Source organism: Sciurus vulgaris, assembly GCF_902686455.1.
Source record: "Sciurus vulgaris genome assembly, chromosome: 13".
NCBI lineage: Eukaryota > Metazoa > Chordata > Mammalia > Rodentia > Sciuridae > Sciurus > Sciurus vulgaris.
In genome coordinates this window covers 98,131,235-98,156,337 of record NC_136474.1, presented here as the reverse complement: position 1 = coordinate 98,156,337, position 25,103 = coordinate 98,131,235, and the positions used below count along the sequence as shown (strand labels likewise).

At 44.8% G+C, this 25,103-nt stretch overlaps 1 protein-coding gene across 4 annotated transcripts in view; it reads right to left on the bottom strand.

Annotated features, from left to right (window-relative positions):
* The window catches only part of ZNF236 (zinc finger protein 236), an 85,282-nt gene that overhangs the window by 45,798 nt on the left and 14,381 nt on the right, over positions 1–25,103 (bottom strand). For all 4 annotated transcript variants that reach the window (XM_079108245.1, XM_079108246.1, XM_079108247.1 and 1 more), the window contains exons 6-10: positions 23,459–23,631; positions 21,586–21,729; positions 20,885–21,088; positions 19,949–20,177; positions 401–673 (exon numbers count right to left, since the gene is read on the bottom strand). In XM_079108245.1, coding sequence (XP_078964371.1) covers positions 401–673; positions 19,949–20,177; positions 20,885–21,088; positions 21,586–21,729; positions 23,459–23,631 — 1,023 coding nt within the window. The remainder of the gene's footprint in view (positions 1–400; positions 674–19,948; positions 20,178–20,884; positions 21,089–21,585; positions 21,730–23,458; positions 23,632–25,103) is intronic.

Genomic DNA, 25,103 nt, shown 5'->3' with positions numbered 1-25,103 from the left:
TAATTTTACTGGTAAATAAAAATGCAGATTCCAAAGGAGGACATAACCATAGTAATTTCAACTCCTTTAAACTCTGGCGCAGCCAGCCCAACAGGGAGAGGGAGGCTGAAGGTGCAGAGGGGACCTGCCAGCGAGTGCCCAGCTGGGAGGAGGGACAGGGGTGCGAGCAGGGAGAGGGGAGGCGCACCACTCTGAACTCTACCCTCCCAAGCTCTAAGCCTCGCCTTGAGCACATCTAGGTAAGCTGTGACTCCCAAAGAGGTGGCGCTCCTGCGAGCTCTCTTGCCCTACCAGTGGCGGCGGCAGGCGAGCTGGGCCCGCTCCCGCCGGCCCAACGCGGCTGAGCGGCCCGCGCCCGGGCGGCCCCCCAGCTGCTCCCGAGCCCGCTCACGCCGCGCACCTGTGTGCAGGCGGATGTGCACCTTGAGGCTCCCTGAGGTGGAGAAGCTCTTCATGCAGTACTGGCACTTGAAGGCCTTGATGCCCGTGTGCGTCTTGATGTGCGCCGTCAGCGTGCTCTTCACCGCGAAGGCGCGGAAGCACTGCGGGCACTTGAAGGGCTTCTCGTGGGTGTGGATGCGGATGTGGCGCACCAGATCGCTGGGCTTCCGGAACTCCTTGGTGCAGTAGGGACACACATGCCACCGCACGCCGTTCTCCTCCCGGATGGAGCCTGGGGCGACAAGGAGAGGAGGGCAGTCCAGCGGCAAGGAAGGCCGGGCGCGGAGGACGTGCACCTGCCGCACCCGTGCGCTCCCACGCCGCGTGCAAGGGCTGCGTCAGCCGCGGGGAGGACCCCAAGGCCAACGTACCACAGCTTAACCTTGAACCCCGCCCCTAAGTTACCCGGGGAACAGCTTAACCTTGAACCCCTGTTCCTAAATAACCCAAAGTACAACTTAATCTTGAACCCCACCCCTAAATTACCCGGGGAACAGCTTAACCTTGAACATGGAGACCTTTTTAACCTTGACCAGCTGCAATGGTTTAACCTAGAAGAGGCCCTGACATTCCATGAGAACTGAGGCAAGGCCTCCAGGACAGACAGCAGCACGGGGGAGCAGCTGAACGCAGCATCTGCAAACCAGTTCACAGGCCAGCACCAGCTGCCTGCACAAAGCCAGGGCAGGTGATCCTGGGGCTCACCGACTCTGGGAACAAGCAGACAGGGATGAAGTCTGAATAGCTATTTACTGAGCCTATCTCATACCACAAATAAAAAGTAATATGAATGCAAACAGTCAGCAAATGTAAATCCTTCAGCTTCAAAGGGAGATTTACAGTTGACAAAAAAACGGTACATAACACTCGAGTCCATGATCGTGTGTACAAGATCCTGCCTCCTGCCACTACTCACGTTATTATTCAACTCCAAATCAAGGCTGAAACTACTCCTAACGCAAAGATCACAAATCAAATTTATGTAAATATGCAAAATGATTTCTAGCCTACATGAAGATTTTAAATATAATAAGCACACTTGTTTATTTTAAAAAGCTTGACTAAATGTACTCGTATGAAATTAAATAAGTTTCTACAGTAGTTCTATAGATTCAAGAAAAAAGTCCAAATAAATTCAAAAAGATTTTGGTCATGTTAATGAATCCACCAGAAAATTTCAACTCAAATTTATTTTACTGTGTATGTACAGACAAAAGTTTTGTTAGGGAGAAGGAAAATCTCATTTCTTTATGTTATCAGCAAATACAGGAAATTTCCACATCTGTAAAAGGAGAAAATCAATCTTCAATGGTAATTCTTTGCAAGAATAATTCACATGAAAAGAATATTACATAAAAAAGAAAAACAGTAACATAACTATAACTTCTTTTAGCCAAAATTAAAATTTCATCTCTGAAACTGATTTTTTCCAAACAAAAATGAAAATATACCTTTAAATATGAAGAAGACACAAGATAAAACTGTCACCAAGTTCTAATTATTTCTGGGAACAACCTGAAACAAAGATTCCAAACTGGCATGTCCTGAGCTGTCTCAAAGTGTGACCTGCATGTGCAAAGATGAAAGGTTGGATCCAGGTGCTACCGTGACAAAGGAGAGGGCGGGACTGCCAGACCCACATCCCGCGAGGCAAGCTCCAGCACAGGGCAGCAGCGTCCCTCCTCAGACATGTCAACATATTTGTAAAGAAAAAAACCACATAATCATCTCTACCAGAAAAGGAATTCCTAAGAATCACTGTCTAAGACTTTTTTAAAAGTCTAAACACAGGAAGAGGTGAACAAAATACCAACACAGCACTGGACAGGAAAATGTAAAGAGCAGTGTGTTAGAGCCAGGAAAAGCCCCTCTCTGCTGCCTTTAACTCGCAGTGTTCCAGAGATGCTAGTGAATGCAATCAGACAACACGCACGGTGTAGAGATCACAAGGCAGAACACTACTTACAGAGGATACAGAGATACATGACCTAAAAACCTGGAATCCAGTTTTAATACATAAGATTCAATAAAAACACCCTTTCTACTTACAAACAATAGTAATAAGAAAAATTTTAAATACTACTGAAATACAAGAAAAAGATGAATGAATTAAACTCATCAATTCACTCTGGTTTAATTTATTATTCACATACTGACTTTTTGGAAACATTAGCAGAAATGAATCTGAAAAAATAAATATGGGAAAATCATCAAGAATATACTTCAAAAAGAAAAAGTATCAAGAGATGACTAGGCTTCCTAGTTACTAAAACACACAATAAAGCCTAACCACAGGTACCAGAACCTATGAATAAAACCACTGGTAGACCAGTGGAGCAGAAGAGGGAGAAGACCCTGGGAGAGCTAGAGCAGGTACGATCCAGGTGGCCATCTGGCAAGGCGGGGAGATACAGACCTACTCACCAATGGTGTCTGGACACCTGGTGCTCAGCCAAAAAGAACTGAAATTGATTTAACTTAAAACATGAAAGTGTAAAAGCATTGGATAAAAGAGGAAGTTATGTTTCTATAAGTTGGTATTTAAGTCTAAATATTACACAAGCCCAAAAGTCATAAATGATTGACAAACTTGGCGATATAAAGACAAACATTTCTCTCAACAGGGTTTTTTTAAACTCAAAAAGGCACATTAGAAAAGAATGTGTGTCACAAATATAATTATAAAATACCACTGTCTTTAATGCATCCTAGTCATGAAAATCAAGAATTTATCTAACAGAAAAAATACAGGTGTTCTTTAATATAAAAAGCTCTCAACCTAAGTTTTGTAAGAGAATGTAATTTACATGACAATAAGGTACCAATCTTATTAAAATTATTAACAATTTTTTGAAAAGGCTATGAGGAAACAGACACTCCAAGACACTGTTATTGGGAGTGGAAACAAAACAATAAATATTTTCAAAACAAAGTAATTTTCCTTTTGTTACCAAACACATAACTGATTTAAAAAATGACATTTGTGAGCGGTCTGAAGACTGAACAACAGTAATGCGCTGGTGGTGATCACTGTGGCTAGGTATGGCTGTTCCTGATTTTAGGCGATACACAGTGAAGAGTTCAGAGTTAAAGTGGTGTCACATCTGCAAGCCACTCAGAGAATCCAGGAGAAAAGCAGCCAAGTAGAGAAGGCAAAAGCAGTGAGATGGGAACATTGGGGAAATCTGGATGAAAGGTATATGGGAATTCTTTGTATTGTTTTGAAACATTTCTATTAAAATTAAAATTATTTCAAAATTAAAATCTTAAAACAATCCTTATAGAATTTACCCTTTGAAACTTTTGACTTCTAGCAATGTGCCCCACAGATAAATTTACATGTGTGAATGACATAGCTGCAACATGCCCACAGCAGCACAGTGATAGCAAAAGACTGCAAGTGGAACGGCTCTGTATTTAATAAACAGGTTGATTAAATAAGCTGCGACGTATCTATAAAATGCAACACCATGGAGGAATCTTAAAAAATAAGGTATCAGGTGGAAAAAAGAACCGAATACAGAGACACACAAGCACACGTCCTGCTGAAAGTGAAACCACAGGAAAAGCACGCGTTTCCTAAGCGCCGCGTGCCGGCATTATTCTGCACACAGTTCATGGATTTCCTCCTTCGGTTCTCTCCCATCTGTTCCCTCCTTAGCCAGTCTGCGGATGGGAGAGACTAATGGACCAGCCCCGGATGTGAGGGCCCACATGGCCCCAGAGCCCAGGTGTGGCTTCTCAATAGGTCTGACGTCCCAGCTTTACTCCAAGAAAAGCATTCCCATGCACCAAGGACCGTACCTGGCTCCATCATCCTTGCCCTTGCACTAACTAGTCTCAAGGCAGGCAGGCCTGGCGTATGACCAACAAGTGTGGCAGAGCCCTGCAGGTGCTGAGACAGGTGCTCACACTGCGGAGTGACAGTGCAGACACTGCAGATGAGTTTCATGGAGGGCACAATGCCGAGAAGCTCCTGCATCCGTGAGGTGGCCCTCGGCTCAATCGGAAGGCAGGTATGTGACGGCCAGGAAGGCATGGCCGGGGTACACTCACCAGATAAAACAGCAAAAGCCAGGAAAGACACAAGTCCAGAAACCTACACGTCAAGACAGCCGGGATACAGGATCAGGTGGGCACCCAAGACAAAGCCCGTGAGTGCAGGCCAGGCTGGAGTGTGGAGGCCTCACGTCTGCCAGGAGAGGAAGCCCCACGTGTGCTCGCCTCCGTCAGTCCCACCCCAGGGCAGGCCAGACAGACAGGGACCCCAGATGCCCTTTCTTCTCCCTTCAGTAGCCAACTCTTTAGGGCTCCTGCCCAAGGTAAGGCCTGCCACTCCAGGCTGGTGAGTAGAAAGGACAGTCGCTCAGAGTCAGACGGGCCAAATTCCTTCAGAGAGAGACGGGGGAAGCTCCGAGGCACCGTGAACTACTGAAACAAACCAGCCACGCGCCTGCAGGCGTGGACGCCTGACAGTGGAGCTGCCGTCCCAACGCTGGGCTTTGCTGTCATTAGCTCTGTAATCTGAAACGGCTCAGCGAACAGCTGACAGAGGACGGCGTGTTGGCTGCTGTGGAAAGCCTCACTGCTGAGGAAGAGCACATCTTTGGAAAGGAAGCTGGTGACGAAGGCATGTCTGTGGAACGGGTCGCCCTGGGTGGCTTCCAGCTGCTGCCCGGAGTTCTCAGTCCCGCTGCAGCTCTGACAGACCTTACCGTCCGTGGTGGCTTAGTAGCGTGACGCTGGGCTATGGAGCAGACGCTCTGGCAGCACTTCCTGCGGTCCCTTCCCCAGGCATGCTCAGGAGCGGGCAGGGCCCACACTGCCAGCATCAGGGGCCAACACCAGAGGTGCTGGGGTCCTCGGTGCTGCGCCACACAGCAGCACCAGCACTGCGCTTGCCCTCCGCCTGAGGGCTGTGGCATTCCTGTGCAGGCCCGGGTCAGAGCGCTGGCCTGCTGTCTACACCTGCTGCTCCTGCTGTGGGTCTGCCGATGGGTCGCAGACTTCCAGAGCTATCTCCACCGAGAGCAGCTCCCAGTCCTTGTTGAATAGCATCTCCATTTTCACAATGTTGGATGCTAGTTATTGACAGCAAATACCCATCAGAAAGGAAGCAAGCATTCATGAGGAAACTGCTGCATCCAGCAATGGAAAAGTTCAGAATTCTGTGAGAAAGCTTGTAGGCACAAGATCAAAAGGCAGGCATTTCCAGCACATGCGCTCAACCTGGCCCTTGGGTACACCAGGAAGTCAGCAAGCCCCCTGTAGCAGGCAGACCAGAAAGAACACAGCACCTCCCAAGTTCCTCTGGACTGATCTGGACACTCGACCAGCCTCAGCTGTGCCCTACAGAAGGGCTCTGGCCTCACTGCAGGTTCTCCCTCCCACTGCTCAGACACAGGCTCCGAGACAAGGGAGCACCTCAGGAGCTCACTCCTCAGCCACGTCTGAGCCACAGGCACCCCGTGGCCACCAATGCTGAGCCCTCTGCTTCACACATGGTCAGCACGTGCTTGCACTCATGGAGAGAGTGGCAGTGGCTGCCAGGAGAAGCAGATGCTCCAGAGGAGCAACTCCACGTTCCTTCAAGTGTTTGCAGGGAGAAGGAGCAAAGTCACAGCGTATCAGGAGAAGAGAGTGTAGAACAAGGGCTGGCTGCCATCACACAAGGAGCAGTGGAACATAGAGATCCACGGGCAGAGGAGCATTTTATCCCTCAAAGTTGGCAACTCTGGGGAACTACAGTCACGGGGATCAGTTTGCAAAACACATCACCTGCACGTCCCCTGATACCTTTAAAGTGAACCTCTTACCTGGCAGATGGGCAGATGGTGCTGGTTCACCTGGCTATGCAGGAAAACTAAGAACAAGCACCCTCAACCATCATCCAAGGTGCATCCAGCACCATCAGCAAGCACACAGGGCCCTCCATGGTGGCCAAGAAGTCATCCAGCACCATCAGCAAGGACATGGGGCCTCCATGGTGACCCAGAAGTCATTCAGTACCATCATCAAGGACATGGGACATTCCATGGTGACCCAGAGGTCATCCAGCACCATAGCAAGGACATGGGACATTCCATGGTGACCCAGAGGTCATCTAGCACCATAGCAAGGACATGGGACATTCCATGGTGACCCAGAAGTCATCCAGCATCATCAGCAAGGACATGGAACATTCCATGGTGACCCAGAAGTCTTCCAGCACCATAGCAAGGACATGGGACGTTCCATGGTGACCCAGAGGTCATCCAGCACCATAGCAAGGACACGGGGCCCTCCATGGTGACCAAGAAGTCATCCAGCATATCAGCAAGGACACGGGGCCCTCCATGGTGACCCAGAAGTCATCCAGCATCATAGCAAGGACACGGGGCCCTCCATGGTGACCCAGAGGTCATCCAGCACCATAGCAAGGACATGGGGCCCTCCATGGTGACCCAGAGGTCATCCAGCATCATAGCAAGGACGCAGACCCTCCATGGTGACCCAGAGGTCATCCAGCACCATAGCAAGGACATGGGGCCCTCCATGGTGACCCAGAAGTCATCCAGCACCATCAGCAAGGACACAGGGCCCTCCATGGTGACCCAGAGGTCATCCAGCACCATCAGCAAGGACATGGGGCCCTCCATGGTGACCCAGAGGTCATCCAGCACCACAGCAAGGACATGGGGCCCTCCATGGTGACCCAGAGGTCATCCAGCACCATAGCAAGGACACGGGGCCCTCCATGGTGACCCAGAGGTCATCCAGCATCATAGCAAGGACGCATGCCCTCCATGGTGACCCAGAGGTCATCCAGCACCACAGCAAGGACACGGGGCCCTCCATGGTGACCCAGAGGTCATCCAGCATCATAGCAAGGACGCAGGCCCTCCATGGTGACCCAGAGGTCATCCAGCACCATCAGCAAGGACATGGGGCCCTCCATGGTGACCCAGAGGTCATCCAGCATCATAGCAAGGACGCAGGCCCTCCATGGTGACCCAGAGGTCATCCAGCACCATCAGCAAGGACATGGGGCCCTTCATGGTGACCCAGAGGTCATCCAGCACCATCAGCAAGGACACAGGGCCCTCCATGGTGACCCAGAGGTCATCCAGCACCATAGCAAGGACACTGTCCCTTTGTGCAAGCCACTCTACACATACCTCAGAATTTCTGTAAAGTGCTTTAGCAGCTTCAGGCTAAAATTTCGAAAGTTACTTAAGTGTTCTTTCAGGGAGCAAAGCTCTGAGGAGTGGACCTCCCTGTGCCTACTTTATAATCAGGAATTTTTAACACTACTTTGAGTTTATTGCAATGATGTATTGGGAATCTCTTATAAAATGGGCATAACTTCCCCTAAATATAGGTTAGGTGACAACAAAAGAAGATGCTTGCATGCTGCCGCAAGCTGTTGAACATAAAAATGCCATTAAGGGTAGGTATAGTTCAGTAGCAGAGCACTTGTCCAGAGGTCCAAGGCCCTGGGTTCAATCCCTAGTACCACAAAAAAAGAAAAAAAATACACTGTTAGAAAATACAGCACAGTCATCCTGCCACATTAATTACTTTATTTGAAACTTGAAGCCATGTCCTTTATAAAGACATAGCAGTTGAAACAGTGTACATATTTTTCATGAAGACTTTCACTTTCTTTTATGTCTATAGACAAGTTTAGATAGAATACAACTATCGAAACTAACATTGTGTAATGAAAAAAATTTTGTTTTCTACTGGGAATTGAACCCAGGAGCACTCTACCACTGAGTTACATCCCTAGTCCTTTTCATTTTTTTTATTTTGAGGTAGGGCCTTGCCAAGTGGCCCAGGTTGGGCTCAAACTTATGATCCTCCTGCCTCAGCCTCCTAAGCACCCGGAATTATAGGCATGCACCACCTCTAGTTACGATCACATTTCTTTAAATTGTTTCAATACTAGTGTGTATTCTACAACAGAATAAATTTAACAAAATTAATTAAAAGTGGGTACTGATGGTAGACAAATTTTATAAAAATGTATATAAATTTTATATAGCAAAATGAAAAAAAAAAAAAAAAAAAAGCTGAGCAAATCCAACAATTCTTTACAAATGAAAAATAAAGGACAAAAAGTAAAAGGCAAAAAGATCTCAGCCCAGAGGGAACATGTGGTTTGTCTTCCATTCATAAACTAACTACTATAATTCACCACATTACAGATGAAAACAATACGATCACAGCAACAGAGGAAAAGAAAGTATTTGATAATATTCACAGGTTTGAAGAAAAAACTGACCTCCTGGCATACTAACAATGGCCGAGAACTTCCTGCAGCCAAAAGGCATCCACAGAGCCCGTCACAGAAAGCCTAGCTCAACTAGCAGCATGGAGGTCACCCCACTGCACACGGAAGGAAGTGCACCCTGCGGCACCGCCTCCACACCCAGAGGCCTCAGAGCAGGGTGAGAGAGGAAAGTGCCATTCTCACACGACACCAGTGTCCACGGGGAAAGCCAAATAGCCACAGACAAACCGCCACAATTAACGGAAGAGGTTTCTGAATTCACAATCGACATATGAAAGTCAATCACCTTTCCATACACAGACAGGAACCTAAAGACGGCTCATGGCAATGAGACAAGGAAAAAGAGAAAAAGATCTGCAAGATCTGAGGAACCAGCTGACATTAATAGGAGGAGACATACAGACTTGGATAAAGACCAAGTTAATCCTGAAGAGGATGAAAGATAAGCTCTACCATACGGATTTCAAGAGAATCATGGGGATAATGTCTATTAACATTAAATTAACAGGCAAACAGAACAGAATTGAGCCCAGATCAAGACTGAACCTCAGTCGGGAAGGGTTGCTTCAAGGATAGTAAGTTTACAGCTGGCTTTTAAACCAAGAGCAGACGAACATGTTTGGGGGAAAATTATACCTGCACTGAACATATACAGATATTTTTCTTGTCATTATTCCCTAAACAACACAGTATACAATTTTACACAGCATTTACATTGTTAGGCATTGTAAACAACCTAAAGATGGTCTCGAGTACACAGGAGGATGTGCAATAGGCTGTCCTACAGGAGGGATCTGGGCACGACTGGATTTCGGTACCAAGGATCCAAACAAGAATCCTGCTGGGATTCTGGAACCAAACCCCACAGATTGCCAAGGATGACTGTACTTTTAAAAGCAGGTGACCCTAAAAGTGGCAGCATCCTTGGGCCATATGCTGCACGGTCAAGAGCCTGTGACAGCACCCTACAATGACCAAAGTTCATGACAATGACCCCAGGTCAAGAAACACTGAGCACCCAGAATAGCCAAAGCAGTCCTGGGCAGGAAGAGTGATGCAGGAGGCATCACGATACCTGACTCAAACTCTACTGCAGGGCAACAGTAACAAGGACGGCATGGTACTGGCACCAAAACAGACAGGTAGGCCAATGGTAAAGAACAGGACACAAAGACAAACCCACAAAAATACATTTATCTCATACTAGACAAAGGTGCCAAAAAATACAATGGAGAAAAGACAGCCTCTTCAACAAATGGAGCTGGGAAAACTGGAAATCCATATGCAGTAAAATGAAATTAAACTCCTATCTCTCACCCTGCACAAAACTCAACTCACAATGGATCAAGTATCTAGGAATTAGACCTGAAACTAATTCCTATTAGTTCACCAAATAGAAGACAAAGAAGGCCCAAATCTTCATCATGTCGGCTTAGGACCAGACTTCCTTAACAAGACTCCCATAGTGCAAAACATAAAAGCAAGAATTAATAAATGGGATGGATTCAAACTCAAAAGCTTTTTCTCAGCAAAGGAAACAATCAATGATGTCAAAAGAGAGCCTACAGAGTGGGAGAAAATCTTTTCCACATGCAAATTAAATAGAGCACTAATCATCAAAATTTACAAAGAACTTACAAAACTTTTCACCAAAAATACAAAGAATCCAATCAATAAATGGGCTACGGAACTGGATAGACACTTCACAGAAGATATAAGGGTGAACAACAAATATATGAAAAAGTGCTCATCATTCCTAGTAATTAGAGAAATGCAAATTAAAACCACCCTAAGATTTTATCTAACTCCAATTAGAATGGCTATTATCAAGAACACAAGCAATAATAAGTGTTGGCGAGGATGTGGGGAAAAAGGGACACTTTTACATTACTGGTGGGGTTGCAAATTGGTGCAGCCACTCTGGAAGGCAGTATGGAGATTCCTCAGAAAGCTTGGAATGGACCCACCATTTGACCCAGCTATCCCACTCCTTGGCCTATACCCAAAGGACTTAAAATCAGCATACTACAGTGATGCAACCACATCAATGTTCATAGCTGCTCAATTCACAATAGATTGTAGAACCAACCTAGATGCCCTTCAATAGATGAATCGATAAAAAAACTGTGGTATATATACACAATGGAATATTACTCATACAGAATAAAATTACGGCATTTGCTGGTAAATTGATGGAGTTGGAGAATATTATGATAAGTGAAATAAGCCAAGCCCAAAAAACCAAAGACCAAATGTTTGCTCGGATAAATGGATGATGATATATAATGGGGGCGGAGGGTGGCAAGAGAAGAATGGAGGGACTTTGGATGGTGTAGAGGAAAATGGGACAGGGTGGGGTGGGGGAAGGAAAGATGGTGAACTGAGACAGACATCATTACCCTATGCACATGTATGATCACATGAATGGTGTGAATCTACATTGTGTACAACCACAGAAATGAAAAGTTGTACCCTGGCAGATTGCTCACTGTCAGGCGTCTTCATCCACCATTTGCCTGCCTCTCGCCTGTCCATCGCCTGCCTTACTCCTGTCCATCACCCAAAGCACGAGGTTCACCTCCCGATCATCCGACAGCCGTCAGCAAACTGATCGTCAACCACCAGTGGAGCACCAGCTGCCTGCTGCTGCCTGGAAGTTCTCTGTCACAGTACCTGCAGGTTTGAGTACACGAGGCTGCCGCCATTTTAAGACAACAGCCAGGCCCCGTAGGACCCCTGGCCGGATTTGCTGAGTCCCGTCTCCAGGATCCCTCAGCCCCACTGATCACTCCCTGCCTCTGGGGCCCTCACATTGACTGATTGCTCCCTGCCACCAGGACCACCAGACCAACTAACTGCGCCCTATCACCAGGACCCCAGACTGACTGATTTCACCCGGCATCCAGGATCATACAACCACACCGAACACACCGGACCTCCAGGACCCCTGCCTGACCAACCGCATCCCGCCTCCAGGACCTCCAGCTGACCACGTCCACCCCTGAGCTGCAGCTCCCCATTTGCCAAGACATTTCGAAGCCAGGGTGTCCATCTTGGATAATCCTGGAAGCCATAGCTCCGATCTTTAGGTGGGGCAAATCCCATCCTGAGACACCTGCTGGAGGCTTGAAGCTCATTATCAGGTACCTCTCATGCATCAGGCTACTGAACACTGGGAGGTTTCATTATTATATGACTGTTACAGTGTAGATTTTCTTTTTTCTCCTTATTGAAAAATTTAAGTTTTTATTTCTTTACTTTTCTTGCTCTCTTTTCCTTTTGTTTACCTGTTCCCTCAGAGTCTCTTTCTACCTTTTTGCATGCCAACATTTAATTTCTTTTGATTACACTCTCACCCTTTCTATTATCTAGAACTTCCGTATATTCTTTTATCCCATTAACAGCCACATTCTGCATCCCTCTGCATCCTCTTTGTCCTCCAATAGAAACTGCACACCTTATTGCAAATCTGTTTGTTTTACTGAAGATAATATTTGAACTCATTCTATTTATTATGACAATTTTGTTATTGTCCCCATAGGGGCTATTTGGTCTAGGACTGCATAGTGTCTAAATTGCGCACTGCTAATATTGATCTCCCCTTAAAGAAAGGGTTTTTGAAACATATAGGGCCACTGTAAGCCTATGGGGGGGAATCTGCAATACCCCGATCTGCACTGCTAGAGAGGAAGATATATGAACAATATGAAAAAACAAGGGAAGAAAATGATCCAAACAAATCTAGATTCTATAGTAATAGAATCCAATGACAGTATGTTAGAAGAAATGTCAGAAAAGGACTTCAGATTATACATGATTGAGATGATTCGCAAAGCAAAGCATGAGATACGAGAGCAAATGCAGGCAATGAATGATAATACCAATAAGCTGAAAGAGCACCTACAGGAAGCAAAAGATCATTTCGACAAAGATAGAGATTCTCAAAAAAAAAAACAAATGTAACTCCTTGAAATGAAGGAAACAATAAACCAAATAAAAAACTCAATGGAAAGCATCACCAAAAGACTAGACAACTTGGAAGACAGAACCCCAGACAATGAAGACAAAATATTTAATCTTGAAAATAAAGTTGCCCAAACAGAGAAGATGGTAAGAAATCATGAACAGAATCTCCAAAAACTATGGGACATCATGAAAAGACCAAATTTAAGAATTATTGGGATTGAGGAAGGCACAGAGATACAAACCAAAGGAATGAACAACCTATTCAATGAAATAATATCAGAAAATTTCCCAAACCTGAAGAATGAAATGAAAAATCAAATACAAGAGGCTTACAGAACACCAAATGCACAGAATCACAACAGATCCACACCAAGGCACATTATAATGAAAATGCCTAACATTCAAAATAAAGATAGGATTTTGAAGGCCACGAGAGAAAAGGATCAGATTACATATAGGGGGAAACCAATACGGACAGCAGCCAACTTCTCAACCCAGACTCTAAAAGCTAGAAGGGCCTGGACCAACATATTTCAAGCTCCGAAAGAACATGGTTGCCAACCAAGAATCCTATACCCAGAAAAACTTACCTTCAGATTTGAAGATGAAATAAAATCTTTCCATGATAAATAAAAGTTAAAAGAATTTACAAATAGAAAGCCTGCACTACAGAATGTTCTCAACAAAATATTCCATGAGGAGGAAATGAAAAACAACAATGGAGGTCAGCAAAGGGAGGAACTACCTTAGAGAAAAACCACTCAAAGGAGAAACCAAGCCAACTTAAAAACCAAAAATAAGCCAAATGACTGGGAATACACATCCTTTCTCAATAATAACCCTGAACGTTAATGGCCTAAACTCCTCAATCAAAAGACACAGACTGGCAGAATGAATTAAAAAGAAAGACCCAACAATATGCTGCCTGCAAGAGACTCATCTCATAGAAAAAGACATCCACAGACTAAAGGTGAAAGGATGGGAAAAAACCTACCACGCACATGGACTCAGTAAAAAAGCTGGGGTTTCCATCCTTATATCAGATAAAGTGGACTTCAAGCCAAAGTTAGTCAGAAGGGATAAAGAAGGACATTTCATACTGCTTAAGGGAACCGTAAATCAGGAAGACATAACGATCGTAAATATTTATGCCAAAAACAATGGTGCATCCCTGTACATCAAACAAATCCTTCTCAATTTCAGGAATCACGTCACATAGACCACAACACAATAATTCTGGGTGACTTTAATGCACCACTGTCACCATTAGATAGATCTTCCAAACAAAAACCAAACAAAGAAACCACAGAACTCAATAACATAATCAATAACCTAGACTTAGTAGACATATATAGAATATTCCATCCATCAACGAGCGGATTCACTTTCTTCTCAGCAGCACGTGGAACCTTCTCAAAAATAGACCATATGTTATGCCACAAAGCAGCCCTTAGGGAATGCAAAAAAACAGAGATACTGCCTTGTGTTCCATCAGATCATAATGGACTGAGAGTAGAAATCAATGACAAAATAAAAAGAAAATTACTCCAACACCTGGAGACTAAATAATATGCTATTGAATAAAACATGGATAACAGAAAACATCAGGGAGGAGATAAAAAATTCTTAGCGGTCAATGAGAATGACGATACAACATATCAAAATCTCTGGGACACTATGAAAGCGGTACTAAGAGGAAAATTCATTGCATGGAGCGCATTCCAGAAAAGAATGAAAAGTCAACAATTAAATGACCTAACATTACAGCTCAAAGCCCTCAAAAAAGAAGAACAGAATAACAGCAAAAGTAATAGAAGACAGGAAATAATTAAAATCAGAGCTGAAATCAATGAAATTGAAACAAAAGAAACTATTCAAAAAATTGACATAACACAAAGTTGGTTCTTTGAGAAAGTAAACAAAATAGATAAACCCTTAGCCACACTAACAAAGACAAGGAGAGAGAAGACTCAAATTACTAAAATACATGATGCAAAAGGAAATATCACAACAGACACCACTGAGATACAGAACATAATGAGAAGCTACTTTGAAAATCTGTATTCCAACAAAATAGAAAGTACCAAAGACATTGACAAATATCTAGAGACATATGCTCCTCCCAAACTGAACCGGGAGGACATACATGATTTAAACAGATCAATATCAAGCAATGAAATAGAAGAAGCCATTAAAAATCTACCATCCAAGAAAAGCCCAGGACCAGATGGATTCTCAGCCGAGTTCTACAAGACCTCCAAAGAAGAACTCATTCCAATACTTCTTTTCCTGGAATACTTCAGTATTCCAGGAAATAGAAAAGGAGGGTACCCTACCAAACTCATTCTATGAAGCTAATATCACCCTCATACCCAAACCAGGAAAAGACACATCAAGGAAAGAAAATTTTAGACCAATATCCTTGATGAATATAGATGCTAAGATCCTTAACAAAATATTGGCAAACTGTATCCAAAAACATATTAAGAAAATCATGCACCACGATCAAGTGGGGTTCATTCCTGGAATGCAAGAATGGTTTAACATCTGTAAATCAATAAACGTAATCCATCATGTCAATAGACTTAAGAATAAGAATCATATGATTATTTCAATTGATGCGGAAAAAGTGTTCGACACAATACAACACCCCTTCATGCTTAAAACACTAGAAAAAATAGGGATAGTAGGAACATACCTGAACATTGTAAAGGCTATTTATGCTAAGCCCATGGCCAACATCATTCTTAATGGAGAAAAACTGAAACCATTCCCTTTAAAAATGGGAACAAGACAGGGATGTCCTCTTTCACCACTTCTATTCAACATTGGTCTTGAAACTCTAGCCAGAGCAATTAGGCAAACTAAAGAAATTAAAGGGATACGAATAGGAAAAGAGGAACTTAAGCTGTCACTATTTGCTGATGACATGTTTATATATTGAGGATCCAAAAAACTCCTCCAGAAAACTTCTAGACCTCATCAATGAATCCAGCAAAATAGCAAGCTATAAAATGAACATGCATAAATCTAAAACAATCTTATATGCAAGTGACGAAACATCTGAAAGGGAAATGAGGAAAACAACACCATTTGCAATAGCCTCAAAAAAAAAAAATAAATAAAATACTTGGGAATCAATCTAACCAAAGAGGTAAAAGATCTCTACAATGAAAACTACAAAACACTGAAAAAAGAAATTAAGGAAGACCTTAGAAGATGGAAAGATCTCCCACGTCCTTGGATAGGCAGAATTAATATTGTCAAAATGGCCATACTACCAAAAGTGCTATACAGATTCAATGCAATTCCAATTAAAATCCAAATGATGTACCTTACAGAAATAGAGCAAGCAATCATGAAATTCATCTGGAAGAATAAGAAACCCAGAATAGCTAAAGCAATCCTTAGCAGGAAGAATGAAGCAGGGGGCATCGCAATACCAGAATTTCAACTATGCTACAAAGCAATAGTAACAAAACGGCTTGGTATTGGCACCAAAATAGACAGGTAGATCAATGGTACAGAATAGAGGTCATGGACACAAACCCAAAGAAATACAATCTTCTCATACTAGACTAAGGTGCCAAAAATATGCAATGGAGAAAAGATAGCCTCTTCAACAAATGGTGCTGGGAAAAATTGAAATCCATATGCAACAGAATGAAATTAAACCCCTATCTCTCACCCTGCACAAAACTCAACTCACAATGGATCAAGGACCTTGGAATCAGACCAGAGACCCTGCATCTTATAGAAGAAAAAGTAGGTCCAAATCTTCACCTTGTTGGCTTAGGATCAGACTTCCTTAACAGGACTCCCATAGCACAAGAAATAAAAGCAAGAATCAACAAGTGGGATAGATTCAAACTAAAAAACTTTCAGCAAAGGAAACTATCAGTAATGTGAAGAGAGAGCCTACAGAGTGGGAGAATATCTTTGCCACTCATTCTTCAGATAGAGCACTAATTTCCAGGATATATAATGAACTCAAAAAACTCTACACCAAGAATACAAATAACCCAATCAACAAATGGGCTAAGGATATGAAGAGACGCTTCACAAAAGAAGATCTACAAGCCATCAACAAACATATGAAAAAATGTTCACCATCTTTAGTAATAAGAGAAATGCAAATCAAAACTATACTAAGATTCCATCTCACCCCAATTAGAATGGCAATTATCAAGAATACAAGCAACAATAGGTGTTGGCGAGGATGTGGGGAAAAAGGTACACTCATACATTGCTGGTGGGGCTGCAAATTAGTGCAGCCACTCTGGAAAGCAGTATGGAGATTCCTCAGAAAGCTTGGAATGGAACCACCATTTGACCCAGCTATCCCACTCCTTGGCCTATACCCAAAGGACTTAAAATCAGCCTAGTACAGAGATACAGCCACATCAATGTTCATAGCTGCTCAATTCACAATAGCCAGACTGTGGAACCAACCTAGATGTCCTTCAATTGATGAATGGATAAAGAAACTGTGGCATATATATACAATGGAATATTACTCAGCTATAAAGAATAATAAATTATGGCATTTGCAGGCAAATGGATGAAATTGGAGAATACCATGCTAAGTGAGATAAGCCAATCTCAAAAAACCAAGGACAAATTATCTTGCTGATAAGCAGATGATGACACATAATAGGGGGTGTGAGGGAGGCAAGAATGGAGGAAGGAGGGACTGTATAGAGGGAAAAGAGGGGTAGGAGGGGTGAAAGGGGTGGGGGGGAGGAAAAATAACAGAATGAATCAAACATCATTACCCTATGTAAATGTATGATTACGCAAATGGTATGCCATTACTCCATGTACAAACAGAAACAACATGTATCCCATTTGTTTACAATAAAAATAAATTAAAATTAAAAATAAAATAAAAAATAATTGTACCCCATTTGTGTACGATGAACCAAAATGCAGTCTATAAAAATAAAAATAAAGAAACACTGAGCAAGACCACGCTGACCTAAAAAGATCAAGTGTGCCCATGTTTTGAGAACAGTTTCCACACAGAACAGCAACAACACACCATTCTTACACCTGAATGATTAAATCACCAGCTTCCCACTAAACACCTCTCACTGTGATTTCGAGATGGTCAATACTGCACTGCAGTAAACTCCAAATTCCACTGAAAATACACCATGATCTACCTGTTGTAAGTCACCTGACAGTCATAATAGAATCTGTTAAATTTTCAAATAGTATACAGACCTCTTAATATAACAAGGAAATTCTACCAAAAACATTGGCTTCGACAAAACAATAAACCTAAGAACAGTAACTTTCCATGAAGGAGCCCATTCAATCTGGGGATGCAACAAGGGTCCATTACAAGCTATCAAGAAAACACTGTGCCTTAGGAGACAAGAACAGTTTTGCACAGGGTCCTCCTGGCTATCACGTGGCGTTCCGTCTTGGCAAGGTGCTTCTGACACGACCTCTTCACTGAAGGTATACAGATCACTGGAAAGTTCCAAACATGGAGAACACCTTCATACAGAAACTGGACCCATTAGTTATCTCGCTTGAGTTACCAGATTTAAAACGAGAAGTACCGGCCTTCTTGTGAACGTGTAAAGGACCACATCTAATCTAAAATTACTAGAAGAGCACACACTTGTCCAGTATCTGTACTTCATCTATTTAAGCATTCTGGAAATGAGTTCAGGCAGACTTTCTAGCGCATGAGCACAGCACTCCTATCAGGACGCCACAGGAAGGTCCCCTGCAGGCGCAGGAGAGAAGGCGCCTCCCGTACCTGTGGGCAGGGGGGCATCCTGGTGAAGTGCATCTTTGCACCTGAGGGGCCACAGCTATTCGGCATGTGAAGGAAGGAAAGTCCAGCCTGTGGAGCCGATCACTCCCATTCAGTGGCCTACAGCCAGGTAAGAGCATCTTCTTTTGGGCACTTGGGCCTTAACCCAGGGGCACTTTACCTCGGAGCCACGCCCCCATATCTCTGGCCCTTTTTTATTTTTTGAGACATGGTCTTGCTAGGTCACCCAAGTTCTCCTCAAACTTGCAGTTCTGTCTCAGCCTCCCAGGTAGCTGGGATCACAAGCATGCACCAGTCATCTTTAATTTAGCACAATAATTAGACAAGAGCCAACAGTAACTCCTGAGAAACACCTCGCAAATTGTGTGTTTGCCTCGGTCTCTCTAGCACAAACATCTGTGACCTGTAGGGCTAAGCTACAGCTGATCACAGTATGTGGAAAGGGCTCTTTTCTCCCCACCCTTCCCCTCTGGGGACCAAGAAATCCTTTTTCACTTGAGAGCAGCAGGTCAGATCAAGGGGCATGTGGGGCAAGGAAGGACTTCATATCATCAGTGAGAAAATGTGCTCCAGGAAAGAACTGCCACCAAGTTGCCCCACACTTTGCAGCAAGAAGGCATGTGCTGCCCAGAGCAGGGGGCGAGGTCTGCACAGTCGGGGACTCTTGACAAGCACCTGCTCCAGTGCAAAGCACACTGAGTCCCCCGAGGAATTCAGAGATGACAGACTGATTCCAGGGAGGGCTTGTCACCTACAAGGGGCACACAACTGCAGTGTGTGTGTACAGTGACCCCCAGGGAGAAGCCAAGCATTGTCACCACCTGTGTTCAGCAAGGCAAGATGGGCTGGCCTTCTAGAGAGCTCCCAGGGAAGGTGTGGTAGGTCAGCACTGAGACTGGCCTGCAGAGACCACTCTGGTGGTACAGAGAAAGGCCATGAAGAAGACGCTCTGGGGTGGAAAACGTCAGAAAGCAGGTGTTTGGGGAATGAAGGCGTGCCTGGAAACAGCGGAAATCCACGCTCATTCTCTAGTGCTGACATCCAGAGGAACGGGAGAGGTGACAGAGGACCAGAGCCAAGAAGTGGAGGTGGGCATGCAGTGGGACAGGAGAGTTCAGGTGGAGAAGGGCTGGAGGGGGGTGCAGCCTGGGGAACGAGGGGGAAGCGCCTACCAGGAGGCTCAGGACAGGGGAGCTGGCAGGCCAGAGCCAAGGGAAGCAGTGGGTCTAACCTCAGGCGCTCCTACCAGCAGGGACCGGGCAGCCCCAAGCTCGTGCTCCAGGAACTGAAGGCAGGAGCAGCCCACTGAGGAAGAGAAGTTCTCTGCGGCTCCACCCTCCTCCACTCAATCCCGAGGGACCACAGCTAGATTCGGAAGATGCCGCAGACGTGCCACTTCCAGAGAGGAGGGGGACGCTTTCCTAACATAAGCACACCCTCTCCAGAGCTCCTGACAGGCAGGCCTACAGAATTACCAGGCAGAAATGGAGACTTCTTCTTTAGAGCTTTTTTCTCTTTTTTATCCAACTTCTCAGGGCTTTCAGGCCCCTTCTCCTGCCCCGTGTCCGTGGGGTCTGCCTGCCCTGGGGAAGCGCTGGCGGCATCAGGGCTCCCAGTTGGCCCTGCAGGCGTCTTGGTGTGGCTGCAGTCGCTGGGTGGAGCTGCAACTGGAAGTGAAGACAGCCCACTGTTTTCTAAGGCTTGCTGGGACAGAACAGAACTAGAAGGTTAGACGCAGCGGCAGCCCACACCTGCCGCCAATCAATCCCACGATGCCACACAGCTTCACCCACAGAACCTAACTGCACTCCGGAAGTACATTCTACAACTCCAAGCAGTTACCAGAGAGGCCTCCGACTGTTGGAGGCTGTACTGTCTCTTCTGACATTTGACACCTTTTCCCCGCCCAAAATACAGTGGGTCCAGCAGTCCATTTCTTAACTAAAGAGAACTAGCATCATGGGTCGGTGGACTTGCAGAAGGCTTACCTCGGACAACCCACGCTGTCTCTGAACGACCTGGGCTCTACCTCAGGACAAGAGCTGCACTCTTTACCTTCAGGACACTCACGGGGTACCCTTAGGTTCCCTATCACCTTGGACCATTCCTCCCCACAAGGCACAGGAGGGAAGCTGGCTTAACAGAAGAGGAGGAGGACCACCTTTACTCTTACAGAGCAAAGAACAGGGTTTTCAACATTTTTAATATACTAGTGAATGGATTGTTTAGAATCGTGCACTGTCCTCGGGCCAGGAAACAGGCATGTATTTCTCACTGTCTCCTCCTCCAGTGCACACACTGGGCCAGGAGCCTTGACTCGGGCAAGCCTGCCTGTCCACCTTGCACCATGACCCCTGGTTTCTGACAGCACTCAGGTGGAAACCGCAGGCAGGCAGGCAAACGTGCTTCACCTGTAGAATGTCCTGGTTGATGCCCACGGTGATGCTCAGCTGTTGCCCGGGTGGCGGGGACTGATGGGACTCCACAGGCCCTGGCTCTGAGAGTTCCAGAAGCTGCTGGATGACATCCGTCACCGCCTGAGAATTCTGCTGGCTTGAGGATGCCGAAACCTGGGTTTCCGTCTGCTGCAGAGGAAGGGTCTGAAACAGCGTGGCCTGGAACACAGCAATATTTTCATGAGAAATACAACTTTCTCCTCAATTGCAACAGATGAAACAGGTACTAACACTGTCCTCAAGAGCACTAAAATCTAAGTGTCCTAACATTTCAGAAAGGGAGAAATACTGTCCGTGAAAGCTAGCAGCTCAAATTATAATGCAAAGATAAGCAATATTCAATGACTATCAATCACTGATGGTGGGAGTTGAAAGTCCATGAATTAATGACATTTTATCTCACTTTTAGGGGTTCAGATGGCAGTTTTTAGATCAAGATCATCTACTATTATTCTGAAGTTTAGAAAGATTGACTTTTGCTGATTAACAAAAAATGCAGCACCTTATTTATCTCCACAGAAAACCCCCATAGACCCTTTATGGTGCTAAATATTCAATGCTCAATGTTAAAGGTTGTGTTTGAAATAACAAATTTTAGTTAAAAAAAAAAAAAAAAAAAAAAAAAAAATCCCCTGCTCACCAAGTCCTAAACTTACGGTAATAACATGCGCAGTCTCGGCAGAGCTGGTGGGAGTTGGGGGCCCCCCCACGTGCATCTTGCTGATGTGTGTATTCAAGCTGCCCAGGCTCTTGAACACACAGCTACATGCCGTGCAGTTGTAGGTAGGCCCGCTCTTGACCTTGCAGAGCAAGAGGAAAAGTTGTTTCTATAATTAATCACAAGCTTACTTAAATTACAGCAAGTCATAATTTACCATTCCATTGAAAATGAGAAAAAAAGTCTTCGACATTACTCTTTCCTTTTAAATTAGACAGCTGTATAATCAATGACCCAACTCTTTAATCAATATTGAGATTAACTGAAATTATTGTCTTTTCTGTAAATGAGAAATGGTTCAAATTAAGAAACATACTTTTCATTTATTGTAGTTTAATAAAAAATAAAACGTCTAACATGTACTCAGTTTCTTCAACAGCTGAACACAATGTTCAATAACGAAGGTTAGAAAGATAAAAGGTGACTTTGATAAATGAGACTCTGAGGGCCTAAGATGCAGGTGAGAGGAATGACCACACGTGTGTGAACTTTTCATCACCAATTTTGATATTCATTTTCAAGGACTAATTTTTAAAACTACAATAAGGCTAGAAGTAAAAATAAGAATGTCTGTGAACAGAGGAATCATCCAAATGTTAACCACTGCTGTGTCACCATCAGTGAGGAAGGCTTCCCTGAAGACCCATGGCCAGCTGGAGCCCCACTCTATTTCTCGCACCTGACCAAGAACCAAGTTTACAAGCTGGTAGTCACAACCCGCTCTTCAGAGGCCACTCTGGAGCTGCCCATCCCGGCACAGGGCTCAGGACATCCTCCGAGGCACAGGCAAGCCACAGACCACAGCTGCTCCCAGCAACACGCCAGGGGGCACGCCCCCCCCAGGCTGGGCTTCCAAGGGCTGCCACCATGCCCGAGTCACAGGCCCTTCTGTCTCTGGGCCCTGGGTAATAAAGATTTTTTTTTTAATAAATAACTTATTGAATTTGGAATTCTGAATCTGTTTATAAAACTATGTGAAGTATGTAGGGATTTTTTCATTTAAAATTGTTTTCTTCAATTTAGATTTTATCCTGCTATTCTATAATCAGAGACAATTTCTAACTTTGTTTTTACTATGTTTTTAATAACTCACTAGTCACTTAAGAGGTGCTTAAGGTTTAACTCCAAGGAAATATTAAAAAGATACATATTTATTTTTTAAAAATACGGTAGTTTTTATTTACAAAATAGTTTCGTGGACTAAATTCATTCATAACAAAAGTGTTTGTGTTGCTTAACTATTTCTTTATATTCTACAATTAGAACATAATAAGACACTAGATCATGACAATTAGTAAGAGCAAACATTATCCTGCTTAACAAAAATAATGCCAGAGAATCTACAAATCAGTAGGACCCAGAGATAAAGGAAACGAAGTCACAATGGATGGAAACTCAGGAAGGCAGAGCGAGCAGCCCAGCCTCGCCCAGCAGAGCGTCTGCCGGCCACTGGGCCACCCTCAGTTAAGTGGTGTCAGCAATAAGAACCACACTGTCTTCCCCTCAATTTTATCTTGTCTTTCAAATTCTTACACCTGCATTTTGAGTTTGCTAAAGAGATGAAAGACATTATTTGGCTGACAGATCTTAACTAACAAAAATATCATGATTATTTTCAAATACTTATTCATCTAAGGTTCCATAAACATATTTATTGATTTAGCCCAAAAGGTTCCCAAACACATTTCTTCTAAAACTGGTTATTCAGCATAAACTCACTCTGAATTTTATGCTGCATTTTAAGGGTGAACAGTTCACCTTAACGTGAGGTGTCTCGCACAGGCTGTGGAACGCCCAGATGCACTGCTCACCTCTGAGTGGACTCTCTGCACGTGGGATTGGAGGTTCCCTTTCTGAGAAAAGGCAGCAGGGCAAAAGGCACAGGCATGGGGCTTTTCGCCAGTATGCTTGATCATGTGTGTCTGCAACGCCCCCTTCTGGTTGAAAGCTTTTCCACACTCGCTGCATTTAAATGGCCTCTCACCTAGAGAGAGGAAAAGAAACACTGTGTGAGCATCTTAGGACTGCAAAGAGACACATGAAAGCTACCCAAAATCAAGACCCCAACCCTATTCCTCCACCCAGAATTCCACGCTCAGAGGCACAACTGTCTGCTCAAGATATCCCAGCACAACATGTACCAAACCAAATCTCTGACCATCTCTCACAGACTCCAGGGCAGCTCTCCCACCAAGTCATCCTCCCACGGACCTGGCATCCTATCTAAGGACCCTCCTCTGCCCACACTCCACATGCCAGCTGGTTCTGCCCACAGCACAGCCCCGTGGCCTGCAGGGGCTGCTCTCAACTCAGAAGAGCCCTTTCTAGAACTGAGCCAGGGCTAACGGGCTGGGGCACAATGCCTCCCAGCCACACTCCCTGCTCCCTTCCATCTCTGGCTGATACCCCAGCATAGCAGATAGCTCCCATCTGGACCTAAGAGTTGGACCGGAACATCCACCCCATGATCCATGGGCTCACTCCCTCACATTCTTTGGACCTGGTGCAAAATAACGAACTTGGAGATGGCTTTCCAGCTTTCTAGGGACCCCATCCTGAGAATCCAACCCCCAACCCCTGCCTCATCTCCCACACTTCAGCATGTGGCTCTTCACATCCATCTTTTTTTGTTCCAGGAAGGCCAGGTTTTGACTGTTTTGTACAGGACTCCACCTTCAAAAACTAGAACAGTACCTGACACAGAATAACACTCAACAAATATTCTCTGAAGGAAAGAATGAATGAGAAGGGAAAACTGGGTTAGATTAAGACCCAGTTGCAAACTAGTTTGATTTCAGGTCTTACTAAAGACCCACTCCCTAAGAAATACAGAATAGCTGACAGAAATAACACCAAAGAGCCGGGCACAGTGGCACACGACTGTAATTCCAGTGGCTCAGGAGGCTGAGGCAGAAGGATTGCAAGTTCAAAGTTAGAAATTAGCAAGGCCCTAGGCAACTTAGAAAGACCCTGTATCTAAATAAAAAAATAAAAAAGGGCCGGGGATGTAGCTCAGTGGTTAAGTGCCCCTAGGTTCAATCCCTGGTACCAAAAATTAAGAAATAACACCAGAGGACCCTGCTTCTCTGAGCAAGTCTAAGGTTTAATTAAGTAACTAAACAAGACAGAACAACCTTGGAGATGAGGTAGGGACAGGAGGCAGCCCTGCCCCCACCCTGGGGATGGGCCAGGGAGGAGGGGAAGCAGCTAGGAAGCCCCTAGGAACCGGGTCCTGATCACAGGTGAACTTGGTGGAGGCTTCTTTCCTGTTTCAGACCCAACTGCTGAGATGCACCCCACCATCACAAGATGGGACCTGGGTGGGCCACGCAGACCCGAGGAGTAATCTACCAGGAGGCCACTGTGTCACAGTGCAGGTACCATGAGGCACACCACTAGAGAGACCAAGCCCAGATCATCTTTCCCTTCCCTGGGACCAGATACTCAATAAATGTC